Source organism: Lithobates pipiens, unplaced genomic scaffold (assembly GCF_037356315.1).
Source record: "Lithobates pipiens isolate NorthernLeopardFrog02 unplaced genomic scaffold, aLitPip1_a1.2 Scaffold_55, whole genome shotgun sequence".
Taxonomy (NCBI): domain Eukaryota; kingdom Metazoa; phylum Chordata; class Amphibia; order Anura; family Ranidae; genus Lithobates; species Lithobates pipiens.
In genome coordinates this window covers 3,613,613-3,636,270 of record NW_027507877.1, presented here as the reverse complement: position 1 = coordinate 3,636,270, position 22,658 = coordinate 3,613,613, and the positions used below count along the sequence as shown (strand labels likewise).

The window sequence follows — 22,658 nt, the reverse complement described above, 5'->3', positions numbered from 1 at the left end:
GGTTACTTTGGTTTGATGTTTTTGGAGCAAAGGGTCACTTTGAATCCAACTTAATCTGATTTGACATACCAATAACTATTTAGTTTTTAATCTGTATGTCAACCTCATGAAACAAATACAGCCAAGAGTTTTGTAAATCAAGTATTCACAAAAAGATACATTCTAGATGGCCAAAACTCCATTTGGACAGTTACAAAGTTTTAGATATTCTTGCAAATCCCTTGATTTAACCAAAATGCACCCACAGCCATAAATTACTATTACAACACTCACTCTGACTAGAAATTCCTATCCAATGAAAAGAGACAAACACAGAATTTAATCTCAGTGTCAATTTTATTATCAGATATAATGCATGATTTTGTGAAAAAAGTAATGTGACATAGTAAATAAGTTTATATAAACATTGGAACCCCCTTACCAAAGACCCTTGCCTTAGAAGAGTTTGCAGTAAGATAGGAAAAATAGGTAGATATGCATGATAACCCCAACCACCACCAGTGTCAGAACCCAAGATGTCCATCTTACAGTTGCATACAATATATCTAGTAGTAGTTAGTCACATTCAACTGGACTTGTCCTATAATTGAAGACATTTTGTAGCTTCTTGAAGCCACATATTCAGTTTTAAAGAGTGTCAAGAAGATACCCCAACATTTATACTCACATCTTAGGGTACCCTAATCCAGTCGCCATGGAATGTGTAGATGTTGATTGTCCAAGAAAATTATGGGAGGTGTAAAAGTTGTGGTGGCAACCTTTACCGACTACATCATCACATTATTGGTGTCAGAAAGTCTGCATAGGTGTTCGTTCTTTGATTTGCATGGCTAAAAGTGAGAATTATTGTGAAGTTCTTGGGTTTGTGATGTTAAGCAAAATTATATGTGGGAAAAAAGATGGTAATGAAGCCCACCATCTTTGTTTAGGGGTAATTTTATCAATAACAGTTGTCTATTCCAGGGGTGGGCTCTTTTGTCAAGTTCTTCCTTCCACATATCTTTGCCTCTACTCCCCGAGCCCACCTTTTTTTGAAGCCTATTAGAGCCTCAGGCTCTAATCACATGCTTCAAAAAAAAAACCTTATTGGAATCAATGAGTCCGGCGCCCCATGTGTATATCAGGGGGCCGGACACATGGATGGGGGGCGGTGTCTGTGCACCCCTAATAGACAGGCCACCACTGTTCACTTCCCTCAGTAGCGGGATACAAATGTAATGAGTACATTTACCTAATGGTTCACAGTTGTGGTCTGTTACTTCAACTGTTATGCCGCGTGCACACGGTCGGATTTTCCAATGGTTAAACGTTCGATGGGAGCTTGTTGTTGGAAAATTGTGCAGGCTCCATCACATATTTTCCATCAAAAACAAAATTTGAGATCTGGATCTCAAATTTTCCGGACAACAAAATCCGTTGTACACAATTTCCGATGCACAAAATTCCGTGCATGCTCGGAATCAAGCAGAAGGAGCCGCACTGGCTATTGAACTTAAATTTTCTTGGCTCGTCCTACGTCACCGTGTTCTCGACATTTGGAGTTTCCGACAACATTTGCGTGACCATGTGTATGCAAGACAAGTTTGAGCCAACATCCGTCGGGAAAAAAAAAACCATGGGATTTTGTTGTCGGAAAATCCATAGTCTAGAAAAAGTTAGTTTGAAAAAAGTAGTTTTACTTTAAATAAAAAGAATACATTTTATTCTATAAGAGAGGGTGATCCTAGTCATCAGGAACAGCGACCTCTCTCCTCCAGTCAGTCCCATCCCTCCCACAGTTAGAAACACACATGAGGGATGAACCCCTTCTCAGCCAGTGAAATTTACACAGTAATCAGTACATTTTTCTAGCACTGATCGCTGTATAAATGTCAATGGTCCCAAAAAAAGTGTCAAAAGTGTCCGATCTGTTCCGCTGCAATGTCGCAGTCCTGCTAAAAAATAAATCGCAGATCACCACCGTTACTAGTAAAATAAATAAATAATAAAATTGCCATAAATCTATCCCCTATTTTGTAGACATTATAACTTTTGCACAAACCAATCAATATACATTTATTGAGATTTTTTTTTTTTTTTTTTACCAAAAATATGTAGAAGAATACATATTGGCCTAAACTGATGAATAAATCTGATTTTTTTTTATATTTATTTTTTTTATATATTATAGCAAAATGTAAAAAAAAATAATTATATATATATATATATATATATATATATATATATATATATATATATATATATATATATATATATATATATATTTTTTTTTTCAAAATTGTTGTGCTTTTTTTTTTATAGTGCAAAAAATAAAAACCATAGAAGTGATCAAATACCACAAAAAGAGAGCTCTATTTGTGGGGGGGGGGGGGGGAAGGACATACATTTTTTTTGGGTACAACATCGCACGACCGTGCAATTGTCAGTTGAAGCGATACAGTGCCATATCACTAAAAATAGCCTGGTGATTAGGGGAGCAAATCCTTCCAGGTCCTTACGTGGTTAAATAAAGAGTAAACATTTTATTCTATAATTTATCCAATTTAAAAAGAAAATTCAAATTTATATGCAAATGAATAAACTAGGGCTGTGGAAATTAAAGATGAACTCCTCGATTAATCAATTAATTTTTTTGATCGATCAAAATTCTTTTGATCGGTACTCACCTCTCCGCAGTCTTCTGGGTCTTCAGGGAGTTCCATCGGAGATCCGGTGACGTCACGGACATCAACGTCACTGGACTCCTCCCCCCCTTCCCCAAGTGCCTACGTCTGCTAACGAAGGGAAGGGGGGAGGAGTCCGGGGACGTTGAAGTTCTGATTGAACGTAACGCATACGGGGGAGGAGCTACGCATGACGTCACCCGCTGCTGCCCTACGGAACTAACACGATTGTTGGCTTTACATGCTGTGTTTTTATCATCTTTATGTGAGTAGTTTGTGTTTTGAACACAAAAATGAAATCTTATACTTAAGCGGTGAGCACTTCGATCTTTTCTTTCTACCAATGACCTGCCGTCCTTACTGGGATCTAATGAGACGTGAGAGAAGTTTATGGTCCGTGTTAACCCTTTTGATACCCACTTGCATGACCACCTGTTTTCACAGGGCTCCATGCCATAAGGTGAGAGTGATTAGTTAGACCGGAGGTGGAGGGATTGTCTCGCTACTGTGGGAAAAAAAATGACTTACGTCAGTGCTGCAGTTTGAATTTAAAACGTATTTGTGTGAACTGTGAAGTCAAGTCATGGATTGTGGAAACTAACTAGTGTCGGGTGATTGTATATAGTGTATACCACATTTACCACTGACTAATGCAGAGCTGCAGTGCAAGGAGATCAGCTAAAAGTAGTTGGATCTGTATGTGCCTTATAATTAATCGAAACTAGTCAAATAATCGATTAAAAAAAATCTATTAATCAAACACGAAAATTTTAATCAGTAACAGCCCTAGAATAAACACCAATTTTCTTTAAAGAAAAACAATTTGCATATTTAAGTGACACTGAAAAAAATTAACAAATACAAAAAAAACTAAATTAAAATGAATCAAGAATAAATAAAGAGTATATATTTTATTCTATAATTTGTCCAATTTAAAAAGAAAATTCTAATTTATATGCAAATGACTAAACAGAAATTTTCTTAAAAGAAAAAAAATTGCATTTTTAAGTGAAACTGAAAAAATTAACAAATACAAAAAAAAAAAAACTAAATTAAAATGAATCAAGAATAGATAATAAAGAGTATACATTTTATTGTATAATTTGTCTAATTTAAAAAGAAAATTCTAATTTCTATGCAAATGACGAAACAGAAATTTTCTTTAAAGAAAAACAATTTGCATTTTTAAGTGACACAGAAAAAATTAACAAATACAAAAAAACTAAATTAAAATGAATCAAGAATAAATAAAGAGTATACATTTTATTCTTTAATTTGTCCAGTTTAAAAAGAAAATTCTTATTTATACGCAAATGACGAAACAGAAATCTTCTTTAAAGAAAAACAATTTGCATTTTTAAGTGAAATTTTCTTTATCTAAAATATATGAAAAAAGCTAAGGGGGTAGCTCACCCTAAATAGCATAAGCAAAAAAAAAGTAGGAAGAAGGAGAGAACAGACTATACTGGTACCTGAACAAGATATAACAAACAATTTGTAATACATTTTTAATTTTATTGATACAAAGTCCACACTATACGTACATAAAATTCATAAAAAAATAAAAAAAAACATGTTCTAATATACTTTTGAAGTCAAAATCATGGGGCTGTACAGGCACTATCCACTTCTCCCCTAAATTCTATCTAAGGGTGATACACCTCCTCCAGAGTACGGGCCTCCTTTCTAGGCTGGCCTGACTTGAGCTATATGTATATAAGTCAGTCTGATTCTTAGTAAAATTATGATGGGTCATTTATTGATAATCTACATTTAGTGTAATATTTAGAATCTATACTTGAAGGGTTTGCCTTATATACCTCTGCTCTCCTAGGTTCTATAGTCATATTTACCTGGTTTCTGAGGAAGCCATCGGCGAAACGCGTCAACCAGTATCTATGATTTTGACTACAAAAGTATATTAGAACATATGTTTTTTTTTTTTTTAAATGAATTTTATATATGTATAGTGTGGACTTTGTATCAATAAAATAAAAAAATGTATTACGAATTGTTTGTTATATATTGTTCAGGTACTGGTATAGTCCGTTCTCTCCTTCTTCCCCCTTTTTTTGCTTAAGAAATTTTCTTTAAAAAAATGTGCATTTTTAAGTGACACTGAAAAAAATTAACAAATAAAAAAGAAATAAAATGAATAAAGAATAGATATAAATGGTAAAAAAAAAAGCTAAGAAGAGAGAGGAGGGAAAATATTTAATTAGGGTTGATGAGGATTAACTAAGGGTCAATGTGAGATTAAATTGAAATAGAGTTTATGTAAAAAATATAAAAGATTTTTTTTTTTTTTTTTTTTAAAGAGATGTCATACATTCATACCTTGAACTTTCCCATACTGCCTATTAATGAAATAGGAAGTACAATGAAAAAAAAATACATTTATACTTTGTTGAATTTTCTTAGGACGTATCCCTTATGTTTTATGTCCACTCAAACGGAAATCTGTCATTAAGGACAACGGAGGGGGCCAATTTTATCAAAACTGCAGCCATTTTCATTGGTCCACGCCTGTCATGCCTGTGACATCCCCCCTCTTGTTACTCCTCCATACACATTGTTGTATTTTTTTTATTATCTGGTCCTCGCTGCTCTCCACATTTTTCTTGGCGATGTCTAGCAGTTCTCCCACCATAGATTGGCCATAGGAATGAATACGAGTCTTATACTTCTGGGCTAATATCGCTATTTCTTTAGAATCTGAAAAAGAAACAGTATAAGACTATAATATAATAATAATAATAATAAATAATAATAATAATGTCTGAATTATCAATTTTTTTTTTTTATAAAATTCCTTCTCCGCTATTTATTTATTATTTATTATTATTTATTATTACATTTATCATTCACAAGAATTAACAGCTTAATTTCTGCGCTTTAGTACAGTTCATGTGGGTGATGAAAATTCAAAAGGAAAACCCCAAACTCATTTATGAAAATAATATACAGCATCCTGGGGACATGAGAACTTCCTTCCCACATCACCAGCTGCATGCGGAATAAGGAATATCTGTTTAAAAGGAATATGATTGTGGGGTTTGTTTGGGTTTTTTAATATAAAATAATTTATATGAATATCATGTAATCATATATCCAATTTATTTTTTGTGCTATTAACCAACAAAAAAAAAAAAAACAGACAATTGTGGGAAAAAAAACAATTTTTTTTTTACTTTCTGCTATAACACATATCCCCATCATGCTACATACTTTTGGTAAAAAAAAAAAAATAAAAAAAAATTGCAATAGGCGTATATTGATTGGTTTGCGCAAAAGTTATCACATCTACAAACTACGGGATGGATTTAGGGACTTTTATTTACTGTTTTTGCTGGTAATGGTGGTGATCTGCAATTTTTTGCGGGACTGCGACAATACGGCGGACAAATGTGCATTTTTTTTATTTTTCACGCTATGAACAAAAAATGATTGTGAAGTTTTTTTTTTTTTACTTTCTGCTATAATACATATTCCAAAAAAAAAACAGAAAAAAAAACAAGTAAATATATTATTATATATTAATATAAATATATATATATATATATATATATATATATATATATATATATATATATATAAAAAACATATTTATTCATCATTCTAAATACTTTTGGTAAAACAAAAAAAAATCGCAATAGGCGTACATTGATTGGTTTGCGCAAAAGTTATCACGTCTACAAACTACAGGATGGATTTAGGGGCTTTTATTATTTTTTTACTGTTTTTGCTGGTAATGGTGGCGATCTGCAATTTTTAGCAGGACTGTGACATTGAGGCGGACAAATCTGCTTTATTTTTTATTTTTTGCGCTTTAAACAAAAAAATACAGACAATTGTGAAAAAAAAAAAAAACAATGTTTTTTACTTTCTGCTAAATTTATCCTAAGTGTATTCTTCTACATATTTTTGGTAAAAAAAAAATAAAATCCCAATAAGTGTATATCGATTGGTTTGTGCAAAAGTTATCGTGTCTATAAACTTTGGCATATTTTTATGGCATTTTTATTTTTACTAGTAATGGTGGCGATCAGCGATTTCTAGCGGGACTGCGACATTGCTGGCGGACAAATTGGACACTACGTGACACTTTTTGGTGACCAATCACACCAATACAATGATCAGTGCTAAAAAAAAAGCACTGTCACTGTATGAATGACACTAGCAGGGAAGGAGTTAACATCAGGGGCGATCAAATGGGTAGAGTGTCCCTAGGAGGTGCTTTCTAACTCTATTTGGGGGATGATTTAACCCCTTCATGTCGACTGTACGCAAATTTGCGTTCTTAGGTTGAAGGAGTTACCCTGGGATGATGCCTGCAGCTGGAGGCATTACCCCAGTACCGTGTTTTAGAGCGGGGGCGATTGGCTCCTTAGTGATAACAACTGATATAGCTAAAAGCCGCTCAGCTGTCATCCTAAAGGAGCAGGAGGGGACCCCCCCAGCTGTTATCCCAAAGGAGCAGGAGGGGACCCCCCAGCTGTTATCCTAAAGGAACGGGAGTGGACCCCCAGCTGTTATCCTAAAGGAGCAGGAGGGGACCCCCCAGCTGTTATCCTAAAGGAACGGGAGTGGACCCCCAGCTGTTATCCTAAAGGAACGGGAGTGGACCCCCAGCTGTTATCCTAAAGGAACGGGAGTGGACCCCCAGCTGTTATCCTAAAGGAACAGGAGGGGACCCCCAGCTGTTATCCTAAAGAAACAGGAGGGCTGTTATCCTAAACAAATGGGAGGGCTGTTATCCTAAAGGGGTGGGAGGGAACCCCCCAGCTCTTATCCTAAAGGAACAGGAGGGGACCCCCCAGCTCTTATCCTAAAGGAACAGGAGGGGACCCCCCAGCTCTTATCCTAAAGGAACAGGAGGGTTGTTATCCTAAACAAATGGGAGGGCTGTTATCCTAAAGGGGTGGGAGGGAACCCCCCAGCTCTTATCCTAAAGGAACAGGAAAGGTCCCCCCAGCTGTTATCCTAAAGAAACAGGAGGGCCCCCCCAGCTGTTATCCTAAAGGAAAAGGAAAGGACCCCCCAGCTGTTATCTTAAAGGAACAGGAGGGGCCCCCCAGCTGTTATCCTAAAGGGGTGGGAGGGGACACCCAAGCTGTTATCCTAAAGGAACGGGAGTGGACCCCCAGCTGTTATCCTAAAGGAGCAGGAGGGGACCCCCCAGCTGTTATCCTAAAGGGGTGGGAGGGGACCCCCAAGCTGTTATCCTAAAGGGGTGGGAGGGGACACCCAAGCTGTTATCCTAAAGGAACGGGAGTGGACCCCCAGCTGTTATCCTAAAGGAGCAGGAGGGGACCCCCCAGCTGTTATCCTAAAGGGGTGGGAGGGGACCCCCAAGCTGTTATCCTAAAGGAACAGGAGGGGACCCCCCAGCTGTTATCCTAAAGGAACGGGAGTGGATCCCCAGCTGTTATCCTAAAGAAACAGGAGAGCTGTTATCCTAAACAAATGGGAGGGCTGTTATCCTAAAGGGGTGGGAGGGAACCCCCCAGCTCTTATCCTAAAGGAACAGGAGGGGACCCCCCAGCTCTTATCCTAAAGGAACAGGAGGGGACCCCCCAGCTCTTATCCTAAAGGAACAGGAGGGCTGTTATCCTAAACAAATGGGAGGGCTGTTATCCTAAAGGGGTGGGAGGGAACCCCCCAGCTCTTATCCTAAAGGAACAGGAGGGGACCCCCCAGCTCTTATCCTAAAGGAACAGGAGGGGACCCCCCAGCTCTTATCCTAAAGGAACAGGAGGGCTGTTATCCTAAACAAATGGGAGGGCTGTTATCCTAAAGGGGTGGGAGGGAACCCCCCAGCTCTTATCCTAAAGGAACAGGAAAGGTCCCCCCAGCTGTTATCCTAAAGAAACAGGAGGGCCCCCCAGCTGTTATCCTAAAGGAACAGGAAAGGACCCCCCAGCTGTTATCTTAAAGGAACAGGAGGGCCCCCCCAGCTGTTATCCTAAAGGGGTGGGAGGGGACACCCAAGCTGTTATCCTAAAGGAACGGGAGTGGACCCCCAGCTGTTATCCTAAAGGAGCAGGAGGGGACCCCCCAGCTGTTATCCTAAAGGGGTGGGAGGGGACCCCCAAGCTGTTATCTTAAAGGAACAGGAGGGGACCCCCCAGCTGTTATCCTAAAGGAACAGGAGGGGACCCTCCAGCTGTTATCCTAAAGGAACAGGAGGGGACCCCCCAGCTGTTATCCTAAAGGAACAGGAGGGGACCCCCCAGCTGTTATCCTAAAGGAACAGGAGGGGACCCCCCAGCTGTTATCCTAAAGGAACAGGAGGGGACCCCCCAGCTGTTATCCTAAAGGAACAGGAGGGGACCCCCCAGCTGTTATCCTAAAGGAACAGGAGGGCTGTTATCCTAAACAAATGGGAGGGCTGTTATCCTAAAGGGGTGGGAGGGAACCCCCCCAGCTCTTATCCTAAAGGAACAGGAAAGGTCCCCCCAGCTGTTATCCTAAAGGAACAGGAGGGCTCCCCCAGCTGTTATCCTAAAGGAACAGGAAAGGACCCCACAGCTGTTATCCTAAAGGAACAGGAGGGGCCCTCCAGCTGTTATCCTAAAGGAACAGGAGGGGCCCCCCAGCTGTTATCCTAAAGACATGGGAGGGGACCCTCCAGCTGTTATCCTAAAGACATGGGAGGGGACCCCCCAGCTGTTATCCTAAAGGAGCGGAAGGGGCCTTCCCCAGCTGTTTTCCTAAAGGCACAGGTCAAAAAAAAATTGTCCCTTTAAGAGCTATGGACGGAAGTGATGTTTTGACGTCCCTTCCGCCCTGCAGTGTCATGAAGGCGGGTGGGGTTCATCTTCCCCTCACTGATCTCCATGTCAGCCCAGGGGACAGACACAATCGCCTCCACCTCTGCCTCCGGTAAGCAGCGGACAGCACCGGATCATGGCGGGAGGGGGCCCCTCTCCCACCACAGATAAAAGTGATCTTGTGGCGAATCCACCACAGAGACCACTTTTATCTTGTAGCCAACAGCCGACCTGCAGGTGGTTGGGTGACCCAGCTTTGTGTGATACGGGGGCTAGGGAGGACATTTTCTGTTAGGCTTTTATAATTGGAGATGTTACTGCCCCATCTTTCCACCTGATCCAATCAGAAAACGCTGAGAGAATGACTCACATGCCAAGTGACCAAACTCCTGTGTTCAGAATGCAGCATGGCAGCCCCTCAGTAGACATGTGCAGGATAAAAAAAATAGTTCTGTTCCATTTCAATTTGTTATTTAACTAAATTTGTTTAGTTAAAGTGGAGTTCCACCCCCCCCCCCCCCCCCAAAAAAATAAATTTGTAATGTGCTTAAAAAATAAACATTTGGAGAGAAAAAAAATTCTCACCTCTAAATGGCTGTTGCTAGGGGGGTCCCTCGTAGTCTGTCTCCTTCGGTGCCTGGGCTCCTGACATCACTTCCCTCTGCACAGGAGGGGAGATCGCCTCTCCCCCCTTTTGTCAATCATATGGGACACGTCACAGGTCCCAGATGTTTGCATGGTCAGTCACGGCGCGCAGAGCGTCTCGCGCATGCGCAGTGGGTGCCCGGCTGTGAAGCCACACAGTTAAAATGCTGGTGCCGCCGCGCGGAGGGGGAGACGAGCGGGGCTCTGATCCCCCGCATCGCTGGACCCTGAGACAGGTAAGTGTCCGATTATTAAAAGTCAGCAGCTGCAGTATGTATAGCTGCTGACTTTTATTTTTTCTTTTAAGCGGAAGACCACTTTAAATTATTTACATTTAGGGATTTGTTTCGTTTTCAAATTCGAAAAAAAAAAATTGTCCGAATTTGAAAAAAAGAGATCAAATTCGAAATTTTTTTTACCGCATTTGAAAAAGTAAACTATAACCATTTTCCAAAATTTGAATTTCGTATAGAATGAAATCAAATTTGAATAGAAAATAATAGAAAAGAATAGCATAGAAAAGCAACAAAACAGAAAATAATAATAATATATATATATATATATATATATATATATATATATATATATATATATATATATATATATATACAGTGGTGTGAAAAAGTGTTTGCCCCCTTCCTGCTGTTCCTTTGCATGTTTGTCACACTTAAGTGTTTCGGAACATCAAACCAATTTAAACAATAGTCAAGGACAACACAAGTAAACACAAAATGCAATTTGTAAATGAAGGTGTTTATTATTAAAGGTGAAAAAAAATCCAAACCATCATGGCCCTGTGTGAAAAAGTGATTGCCCCCTAAACCTAATAACTGGTTGGGCCACCCTTAGCAGCAACAACTGCAACCAAGCGTTTGCGATAACGTGCAATGAGGCTTTTACAGCGTCCTGGAGGAATTTTGGCCCACTCATCTTTGCAGAATTGTCCTAATTCAGTTACATTAGAGGGTTTTCGAGCATGAACGGCCTTTTTAAGGTCATACCACAACATCTCAATAGGATTCAGGTCAGGACTTTGGCTAGGCCACTCCAAAGTCTCCATTTTGTTTTTCTTCAGCCATTCGGTGGTGGACTTGCTGGTGTGTTTAGGATCATTGTCCTGCTGCAGAACCCAAGTTGGTTTCAGCTTGAGTACACGAACAGATGGTCGGACATTCTCCTTCAGGATCTCTTGGTAGACAGCAGAATTCATAGTTCCTTTTATCACGGCAAGTCTTCCAGGTCCTGAAGCAGCAAAACAGCCCCAGACCATCACACTACCACCACCATATTTTACTGTTGGTATAATGTTCTTTTTATGAAATGCAGTGTTCCTTCTACGCCAGATATACTTGGACACACACCTTCCAAAGAGTTCCACTTTTGTCTCATCGCTCCACAGAATGTTGTCCCAAAAGTCTTGGGGATCATCAAGATGTGTTGTGGAGAAATTGAGATGAGCTTTGATGTTCTTTTTGCTCAGCAGTGGTTTTCTCCTTGGAACTCTGCCATGCAGGCCATTTTTGCCCAGTCTTTTCCTGATGGTGGAGGCATGAACGCTGACCTTAACTGAGGCAAGTGAGGCCTGCAGTTCCTTGGACGTTGTTGTGGGGTCTTTTGTGACCTCTTGGATGAGTCGTCGCTGCGCTCTTGGGGTAATTTTGGGCGGCCGGCCACTCCTGGGAAGGTTCACCACTGTTCCATGTCTTCGCCATTTGTGGATAATGGCTCTCACTGTGGTTCGCTGGATTCCCAAAGCTTTGGAAATGGCTTTATAACCCTTTCCAGACTGATAGATCTCAATTACTTTCTTTCTCAATTGTTCCTGAATTTCTTTGGGTCTCGGCATGATGTGTAGCTTTTAAGAATCTTCTGGTGGACCTTACTGTGTCAAGCAGCTCCTATTTAAGTGATGCCTTGATTGTGAACAGGTGTGGCAATAATCAGGCCTGGGTGTGGCTAGAGAAATTGAACTCAGGTGTGGACAACCACAGTTATAGTATGTTTTAACAAGGGGGGCAATCACTTTTTCACACAGGGCCATGATGGTTTGGATTTTTTTTCACCTTTAATAATAAACACCTTCATTTACAAATTGCATTTTGTGTTTACTTGTGTTGTCCTTGACTATTGTTTAAATTGGTTTGATGTTCCGAAACACTTAAGTGTGACAAACATGCAAAGGAACAGGAAATGAGGAAGGGGGCAAACACTTTTTCACACCACTGTATATATACACACATATATATATATATATACACACACACACATATACATATACATATATATATATATATATATATATATACATACATGTGTATATGTGTGTATATATATATATATATATATATATATATATATATATATATATATATATATATATATATATATATCTTCTGAAAATTATTGTATTCTATTCTGTTCTATTTTTTTCTATCCTATTCTTTTCTATTATTTTGTATTTCAATCTTTTCTATTCAAATACATTCTATACAATATTCGAATTTTTGGAAGCCATCATTCAATACAAATTTTGTATAGAATAAATTTGAATTTGAATAGAAAAGATTAAAATAGAAAATAATAGAAAAAAAAATAGACTAGAAAAACAATAGAACAGCATAGAATAAAATATATTATAATATATATTTTATCCTATGCTGTTCTATTGTATTTCCAGTCTATTATTTTCTATTTTTTCTATTCTATTCGAATTTGAATTCATTCTATACAAAATTAAAATTTTGGAAGATGGTTGGATGTATATATATATATATATATTTTTTTTTTCAGTTCTAGTGTATTCTTTTTTTTTTTTTTTTTTTTATTCTATTATTTTCTATTCTATTCAAATTCATTCTATATGAAATTCGAAAGCCATCTTCTGAAATTTGAATTTTGTATAGAATGAATTCAAATTTGAATAGAAAATATAGATTAAAAAATAAGATAATAAACTAGAATTTAATAGAATAAAATATAATTGATATATATATATATATATATATATATATATATATATATATATGTGTATATATATATATATATATATGTATATATATATATATATATATAATGTATATACACGTATATATATGTGTATATACACAACCATCTTCAGAAATTCTAATTTTGTATAGAATAAATTACAATTCGGATAGAAAATATGAAAATAGAATAGAAAATAATAGAACAGAATAGAATAAAATATTTTTTTTCCGAATAATGAAGAGAAATTTGTCTGAATTTCGATTCAGAACGAAACAAAATGCCCAGAAGCTTGTAGTGATCATATTACTAGAGGTACTGTATCTATACAGTGATGTCTAACTTCTAAAGGGACCCCACAGGTACGGTATATACATAGTTAGATTCCAAGTTAGAACAATGCAATTATAAGTAGCACCCTCCTAGATAGAAGCTAAGATGAGTTCAATTTAGTTCTGACCACTGTACTCCATGGAGCTCCTGCTCGTTATTAGACAAATTTAGTTTTGCCTTATTGTAACCAGCATGGCCGTGTTGATTGCTTTGATCTGATCTATGTTCCAGTAGTTGTAAGGTTTACTTCTTCCCCCTGATTAGTCCAGAAAGCACTGGAAATAACTGGGCAGGGAGAGCCTAATCAGCAGCTAAATATTCATACAGCCCTGGCCAATCCCTGAGGAGGGTTACCCAGATGTGAGCTAGGAGCCTGTATAAATACCCTGGGACAGAGATCAGTGGAGTTTTTTTTCCCTTAGTCTAAGGGGGGGGATGCTTGCTCCCTTAGGCCATCCTGACATGTGCCTGTGGGGTGTCGAGGCCTCAGGTTGGTTACCTGGAGGCCTGCTTTGCAGGAAGCTGCAGAGAGCTGACAGAGAAACTGTTGTCTGAGGATCTAGTCTGGTATCACAGGGAGAAAGTGTCACAAGGATATTGGAGGGAGGCAACCAATTTTCCAAAGACATTTGGGAGTACGGAGTGGAGAGAGATCCTAGATCAGTGATGGCGAACCTTGGCACCCCCAGATGTTTTGGAACTACATTTCCGATGATGCTCCACTACATTGCAGAGTGCATGAGCATCATGGGAAATGTAGCTCCAAAACATCTGGGGTGCCAAGGTTCTCCATCACTGTCCTAGAGGGTGTAGGCTGAGGCCATCCATCAGGTGTCAGAGTCCTCTGTGTGTGTGTAAAGGGGACATAGTGTCCGGTGTTCTGAAGAACTTAGTCCATTTAATTCCCAGTAAAGGGACTTTGCTTGGACTGTCCAGCAGTCTCCTCAAGTTTATGACTGGTTTATAGTTCTATAGAACATAAGTGTCATTCTACACTATTTGTACATTGTTTTTAGAGTACCCCACCCAATTCCCTAACCCCATCCAAGTTATCCAAAAATAAAAGCACCAAAAAAGAAAATCCCTAGACTGATTCATTGGACCAAAGAGTGACTTTTGATCGTGTGCCTGGCTGTGGAGCAACTATTGGGGAAAGGATCCCTGGGCATATTTCTAGTGGTGCCTTTGGGGGTAGCTCTACATATATCAAAGTATTCATTCCTGGAATTCTTTTTTAGGCATCAACCAAGCTCATAATACAGAGAGTGAGACAACCCCATAAATACACAAGACGTATTACAGGACTTTCCTCTGTAAACTCACCTCCACAAGTCTGGGTGTTGAACAGAGGAAAGTGCATCACATCGGGCGTCTCATATCCATCTCCTTCAAAGACGTAGCAGCTTTTTGTTGGAGGGTCCTCATAACTTTCTTCAGTGTTTTTTGGAAAGGGAATTTGGTGCGCCTTACAGTATTCAGCTGTTGTTTTCACCGTCTAGTGAACAAAGAAATTAATTCTGTTACAACATTTCCCCTGTACCCCAATAGCGATGATCAAACACGACCGGATTTAAGGAAATATGTTTTTCTATTAAAGTTGAAAATGGCTGCTTGCAAGACTCTAGGAGAATTTCTAAAAATTAAAGTTCTCCTTTTTTGATTGAGACATTTTAAAATCACCTTTAAAAAAAAAAAAAAAAAAAAAAATACAAAAAAAAAAAACATTTCATTGGAAGCCAACAAAATGTTCTTCTTAAACCCTTTTGCTGTCAGGTCCATACAACCTGACAGTGGGGAGTTTAACACACAATCTGGTGGCTGCGGCCACCAGGATTGTAGGTAAAGCTGACAATAACCAATTAGGTTCTACTTAATATACCCAAGAGCGGAATGCCCTCCTGGGGGGGTATAAAGTATGTGTAAAGGGAGTTCCGATTCCAGTTTGCACTTAAGCCAGTGTTGTCTAGTCTTTGGGTCCAATATTCAGCTATGATACCTGGTTCATGGGCCTAGACTGGAGGAAGCTGTATACTGATGGAAGCACCCATGCTGGGAGCTGGACGGTTCTGTCACAGTTCCTGAGGAAGCAATGGGTCCTGCTAAATCCCCGGGCGGCACAGTGGTGTAGTGGTTAGCACTCTCACCCAGCAGTAAAAAGGGTCGCTGGTTTGTATCCCAACAACCACGCTACCTGCCTGGAGTTTGCATGTTCTGCCTGTGTGGGTTTCTTCCAAGTACTCTGGTTTCCTCCCACACGCCAAAGACATGCAGGTAGGTTAATTGGCTTCTATCCAAAATTGGTCCTAGTATATGCATGTGAGCTGGGGGACCTTGGATTGTGAGTGCCTTGAGGGTAGGGACCGATCTGAGTGTGCGATGTATGTGTGGAGCATTGCGTAAATTCACGGCGCTATATGAGTACCTTAAATAGGGATAATTGTAGACACGCACCTACCCACACTCACTCAGGTTGAACAGGATGGACTGGTGTCTTTATTCAACCTTACTAGCTATGTAACCACTAACGTCACTGAGGAATCCCAGCCAAGTAAATGAAGGGGTGGGGATAGCAATGACATAGCAACACTCAGATATGACCATTGACTATGATTGGGCAATGAGGTCATGAAGTCGGCGATCAGTTGTGTGTGCAGGCCCACCTGGGTTATTTTTGCAAACCAGGGTCATCATAATTGATGATGGATCTACAGCAAGGGACCTTTATTTTTTGAAGGGCATTGGGTGTCTTACATATAGGGTGACCCTATACGTATTCACATGGGATGAGCAGTATCCGGGCCTCTCCTTATTAAAAGGGGGGTTCAATATTCTGATAAGCCCCCTGCCTGCAGGGTTGTGGGGAACAGGCCCTTGTCCTCATCAGCACGGGATCCCTTCATCTTGAGGGCATATGTGCTGGTATAGTTTAGGAAAGGGAGGAACACTAGTATGCTGGGATTAAAGGTCTGCTAGGGATTTCCTTTGGGATCTCACACTTTTTTTTTTTTTTCTGCATGGAAACCCCAAGAAATCCAGACGTTTACAAAAAAAGAAAAGAAATAAAACATTTACAGTTTAAATTGTTGGCAAAAGACATTTCCTGGCTCACAGACTCCCCCAAATGTCCCCCAAATTACATAGCAGACCTTTAGAAGGGCCGGCAATGACAATGTCATTTGCTGGCAATTTGAACACTTTTTCCTTTGTAAATGCCAGCGCTGCTGCAGCACTTTCTGTCCATTACAGAGATGCCCCCCCCCCCACTTCCCAGCTACCCCCCAGGCATGTTATTTAACCACTTGCCTACTGGGCACTTTTACCTCCATCCCTGCCCTGGCCAATTTTCATCTTTCAGGGCTATCACACTTTGAATGACAATTGCACAGTCATGCAACACATCACCCATATGACATTTTATCACACAAATAGAGCTTTATTTTGGTGGTATTTAAACACCACTGGTTTTTTTTTTTTTTTTTTGCTAAACAAGAAAGACCGTACATTTTTAAAGAAAACAGATCAAAACAAAATGTTTTGCTTGGTCTCTGTTAATTTGTTTTTGCAAACAGGTAACTTTTCTCCTTCTCTGATGTGCGCTGATGAGGCTGCACTGATGGGAACTAATGCGGCAGTAATGGGTACTGATGAGACGGCACTGATGGGCACTGATGAGACGGCACTGATGGGCAATGATGAGACGGCACAGATGGGAACTAATGCGGCAGTAATGGGTACTGATGAGGCGGCACTGATGGGCACTGATAAGATGGCACTGATGGGCAATGATGAGACGGCACAGATGGGAACTAATGCAGCAGTAATGAGTACTGATGAGGCGGCACTGATGGGCACTGATGAGACGCCACTGATGGGCAATGATGAGACGGCACTGATGGGCACTGATGAGACCGCACTGATAGGCTGCACTGATGAGGGGACACTGATTGGCAGCACTGATGGGTACTGTTGGGGCTGCACTGATAATCAGGACACTGATGATCACTGCCCTTTTTATCAGTGTAGATGTCCCCTTTAACACTTGCCGGTTACTGCCTCTCCTCTCCTCATGCTGTGACAGCGGGTGAGGAAAGGAATGCCGATAACCAACAAGTGTGTTTCCATTACAAGGAATTGGACATTTTTATTGTTTAACTTTAAGAATTAAAAAATCACTTCTCCTGGGTAAATATAATATTTCATTTTTATTGGTACTGTACATGCACCCCCTGGGCCATATCAGGCTAATTTTTTTATTTTATATTTTTACACCATTTTGCCCAATAAGCCCAGAAAATTGTCACTTTTAGTGTGAGAGGTTTGGCTCCCACTGATTTCCCTTGGGGGTTTTGGGTTCTGCCTCCAAACTGCTATGAACTTTGCCGAACGACGACTGAATCAAACCCGGGGCAGTTCGGCTCATTCGCTGATCGTTTCATCACTTATGTTTACTCTCAGTCAAGTTGCAGCGAAATGACCATAAAATGTGGTTACCTGGAATGGATCTCCTTGACTGAAGTCAAAAGACAAAATCAGATCCACTTTGCGATGAGGAGGCAACACCAACGGGTACGGAGTATTAATTTCCAACCCGGCATCGATCAGACTGATCTTCTTTTTATGAAAGAGGTCGCAGGTTTCTGGGATTTTATCTGGGAAATAAAATCAATGAAAATAATTACAGCACACACAAAGTAAAGTCAAATAATTTAACCACTTGACCCCCCCCCCCCAGAAAATTTTATCCCCTTCATGACCAGGCCTTTTTTTTTTTTTTTTTTTTTGCTATTCAGCACTGTGCTACTTTGACTTTTTGCTACATAAATGAAAAAGAACAAAAAATGAAAAAAAAAACAAACATTTTCTACATTCTGTCATAAAACATATCCAATAAAATCAAATGTATTCATGCATGTAGGCCAAAATATATTTCTTTCATAAAAATAAAAAATCTGTGTATATTATTAAGTCTGTGTGAAAGTTATAGAGTCTACAACTATGGTACTATGGTACATATATATATATACACATACCATAGTTGTAGACTCTATAAATTTCACACAGACTTAATAATATACACAGATTTTTTATTTTTATGAAAGAAATATATTTTGGCCTACATGCATGAATACATTTAATTTTATTATATATCAAAATATATATATATATATATATGAAATTGATCAATCCTGATGCGCTGACAGCCAATCTCATTTCTTGAAGCCCTAAAATGCCAGGAAAGTACAAATGCAATGCAAGTTTTTTGAAGCTGTATTTTTTTTTTTGTTGCGAAACTACAAGTCCCATGAGGCTTTGCAAGGCTGACAGTTTTAAGCATGACTCCCACAGGCAGAGGCATGATGGGACTTGTAGTTTTGCAACAGCTGGAGGGCCGCCATGTTTGAGACCCCTGCTGTAGACCAAGCAGCAACCAGTACATCGCTGAAACTCCGTTTAACTAGGCTAACTGGCGGCCGTTCTGGCAACAGGTGCGCGCACACTCACAAACGTGCGCGTCTACTGAGACATTTGTGCTTGTTCTGGTTGTTCTGGATTGGCACATGTGCACAGGTATGCGCCTGGAGACCTCAGCTGCACTTCGCAGATGTCTTTCCTGACACATGGTTGGAATTTAATCCGACAACTCCATTGCTGCCAGGCAGGAGTGCTAACCACTTAGCCGCCATGCAGCCTTCTGACCTTACTGCAGTTGGAGACTGGAAGGTTGAGGGAGGGGGTCAATACACCATCTAGAATTATGAATCATATCTTCTGGTGATAAATAAGCAGTTTCTGATTCATGGAAGGTTTCTTTGTTACAATGTCAAACATGTGCTCACTTTTGCATTGATAGAGGAAATTGTTTGTCGTTCCCCATTTCCACTGTGCAAAACAAGATGCGATGTTCTTTAGCGCTTTAGCACTTTTGTAGTAATCTAGGGAAAAACAAAAACATTTTCTTGAAACAACCAGTGTCAGACAACACTAAATGTTTGCAATATTAATGTGTATTGCTATCTCACAGTATTGACACTGATGTAAATTATCTGGTTCCTGGGCAGGTGGCTTCTACACCCCAGAGGATCTTCCCAGTCTCCTTGGTGTGTAGTGTAATGTGACCCTGATGAGTTTACTTCCTCTTTCATTCCCTGCAAAGGTAAAGCATAATGGACTACTATGCATCGCATCGCATCGTAGTCCATTATGTGTCACTTACCTGACACAGGAGCCAGCGAAGTCACCGCTGTCCCCTTTAGTCCGGCGCATCCATCTTCTCGGTGGGTCACGCTGGTCCGCCGCTGTCATTCGGCGAAGCCGCGATGACGTCGCTCCCGCGCATGCGCACGAGAGCCGCCACTCGTGGCACATCGCGTAGACAGCGGTGTCTGTCTTTCGGCAAATACACGGTTTGCACAGTTTAGGAGATATTTCTTGGACCTACAGGTAAGCCTAGAGATTAAGGCTTAAGTAAGGGTTTGGCTCCCTCTAGTGAAACTTTATCAGGATTTTTCTTACATTTATGAGGCAAACAGTTATGCATTGTGGGATATATAGTTTGATGAGGAAGTGACTCATGTTATTAACTCAGTTTGGGAACTACTGGACCCACAATGCCAAGTCCCAGAACAGCCTTCTGGGTAAACAGATAAAAGGAACAGTGTGGCCATCTTTTGGCCACTTGGGACGCCATTCAACAACCAGCAGGGAGGTCTGTGTGTGTGTGTGACCAGAAGGCTGCGGCCTACAAGGCGCAGAGCAGGATCATCAGCCTCTGAGAGACTTCAGAGTACTGCCCTGCCAGCTCAGCAAGCGGATCGGTGTGCCACGCCATGACATCTGGAAGTTTCCTGCATCTCAGCCATCCGGAGGAGCGGTACAGCGCGGCGGCGCCATATTTTCATCAGACTAAGACATCAAGGGGGGGAGTCCGGACAGAGCCTCACAAGCCTCTGAGTCTATTGTGGTGAGAAGGCACCTGCCCATTTCAGTAAAGGTGCAGTGTTTGCTGTTTGAGTTATTTACAGACTGCTGGTGAGACTTGTAGTCCCACAAAGGTGATTCTATTTATTCATTCACAGGCCACATACAGCTGAACCCTGGGGTTTGTTATTCCCTGTGTTGTAAAGTCAGTATTGTATTACACTCAAACATAATGAGGAAGTTACAAGTGCCATATTTCTTGAGTTACACGTTTATCAATCAATCATTTATTCTACAGTTTGCTTTCTCTCTGTTTCCCCGTTGGATTACAAATACTGCAGTTTACACTACAGGCTAGCTGAAGATATCCGGAGTCAAGGAACTTTTATCATCTTTTCCAAAGCATCACGGTTCTACTTTGTAATGTGAACATTGAATTACAACCTAGGGGGAGCGCTTGAGTACAGGTTATATATTGCACTGTATTATTGAATGTGAGAAACATCATATTAGGATTTGGTGTGTGTATTGAAGCTTCAGTGGAAAAGTTTTTAATAAAGGTCTTGGAGAATATTGAACACTTGTCCCACTGTACACCTGTCTACGTATACTCACTACAGTGTTTTTTGAATCCACAGTTTTCATATTCCATGCCAATTGTCACCAACTGTCCTTTATTGTTTGTATTTAGACCCATTGTTCATTGTGTTTAATAACCACTTTAGTAAACTTCCTGAGTGGTTAATTAATATTATGTGTGAGTCGCTATTGTTATTACAGCTAGTGAAGGGACAGGATGCAGGGCTATGGTAAATATATGTTATGGATTGTCATTACTGTGTTTTTCTCTATTGCCGGGTCTCACACTAATATTACCAAGCAGGTGTGCCAGCGGGGTTGAAGCCATTCTTGGGGTTGAGAGGCAGGGTGAAGAATCAAACATTCATCAGTGGCTCCTTTGGTGGTAGTGCTAAACTTGTAGGTAATAGATGTATTAAACATACATTTTTAGAGGGAGAGCAGTTGAAGGTGTCAATGGTGGAGAATAATCAGGGTGTTCTGGTAGATCATATACCTAATATGCATACATTCTAGGAGAACAACAGCTGGGCAAGTCAATGATGGAGAAGGATCTGGGTGTTCTCATGGATCAAAGTGTCAGGGAACGAACAGCAGGAGAAGGGCTCTAGGAACCAGTGTCTCCACCAACACTTATGGCAGGAGAAGGACTTTAGGACCCAGCATCTCTACCAGCACTTATGGCAGGAGAAGGTCTCCGGTTTGCTTCCTGTGTTCGATCTCGGCTATCCACCTGATCATGTCTGCTCTAAAATCCACCTGGCTTTTGACCTCGGCTAGTGACCTGACCACGTTTGCTCTGCTACCTACCTGCATCATGACCTAGGCTTCCTGCTGGCCAGGGCAGGACTTAGGGTGGTGGGGGCCCCTGGGCTTGAGTCACTTTTGGGCCCTACCTTCTATACATTACCGTATTTATCGACGTATAACACGCACCCCAAATTTAGGAGGGAATTTTAAGGAAAAAAACTTTTAGGAGGGAAGTTTAAGATGAAAAACGTATATTTAAATGCCCATCAATGCAGCCCAATCAGTGTCCATCTGCAGCCTTGCCCATCCATTTGCAGCCTTGAAGTTTAAAAATGGTGCCGCCAAGATACTCAGCTCTCAGGTCCTCTCAGCAGAGGCTCTCAGCCTCCTCTCACAGTCCCGAGTCTACTTGACTTGGCTCACAGTCACGCTCAGTCCCTGTGTTATGTCCATCATAGGGCGTGACTATGAGCGGAGCCAAGCCGAGTACACTCGGCTGTGTATCTCAGGGGGGCCTGCGGGGCCCCCTATTGGGCGGGGCCCATGGGCTTGAGCCCAGTCAAGCCCAATGGTAAGTCCAGCCCTGCTGCTGGCCACTCTCTATTCTCAGCCGAGTCCTGCAACACCTTACGGGCACCACCTGTCTGCTGATTCTACGCCAGGACATCAGCTGTACTCTGGAACCACCTGCACACAGTCAAGCAGGTGACCAGTGCTACTTTGGGCCTGAACTCTCCTGCTTTCACCCTCAGGGGGGTTCCAGAGTACAGCTAATGTGCTGGCGTAGAATCAGCTGACAGGTGGAACCCATGAGGGGTGTTGTAGAATTTGGATAATGCTAAGACTAGAGAGTGCTCAGCAGGAAGCCTAGGTCATGAGTTGGGTGGGTAGCAGAGCAGATGTGATCAGATAGATAGCCAAAGTCAAAAGCCAGATGGATTTCAGAGCACGCGTGGTCGGGTGGATATCCAAAATCAAACACATGAAGCAAATAGAAGACAGGTCAAGGACA

General features: G+C 40.7%; 1 protein-coding gene across 1 annotated transcript in view; it reads right to left on the bottom strand.

The window, feature by feature from the left end:
* Positions 1–4,699: 4,699 nt before the first annotated feature.
* LOC143957702 (cytosolic phospholipase A2 gamma-like) overlaps positions 4,700–22,658 on the bottom strand; it is a 105,946-nt gene continuing 87,987 nt past the window's right edge. Inside the window, exons 14-17 of the mRNA XM_077467394.1 lie at positions 19,237–19,332; positions 17,891–18,048; positions 14,723–14,894; positions 4,700–5,378 (exon numbers count right to left, since the gene is read on the bottom strand). Of these exons, the coding sequence (XP_077323520.1) occupies positions 5,176–5,378; positions 14,723–14,894; positions 17,891–18,048; positions 19,237–19,332 (629 nt within the window). The 3' untranslated portion in view covers positions 4,700–5,175. The remainder of the gene's footprint in view (positions 5,379–14,722; positions 14,895–17,890; positions 18,049–19,236; positions 19,333–22,658) is intronic.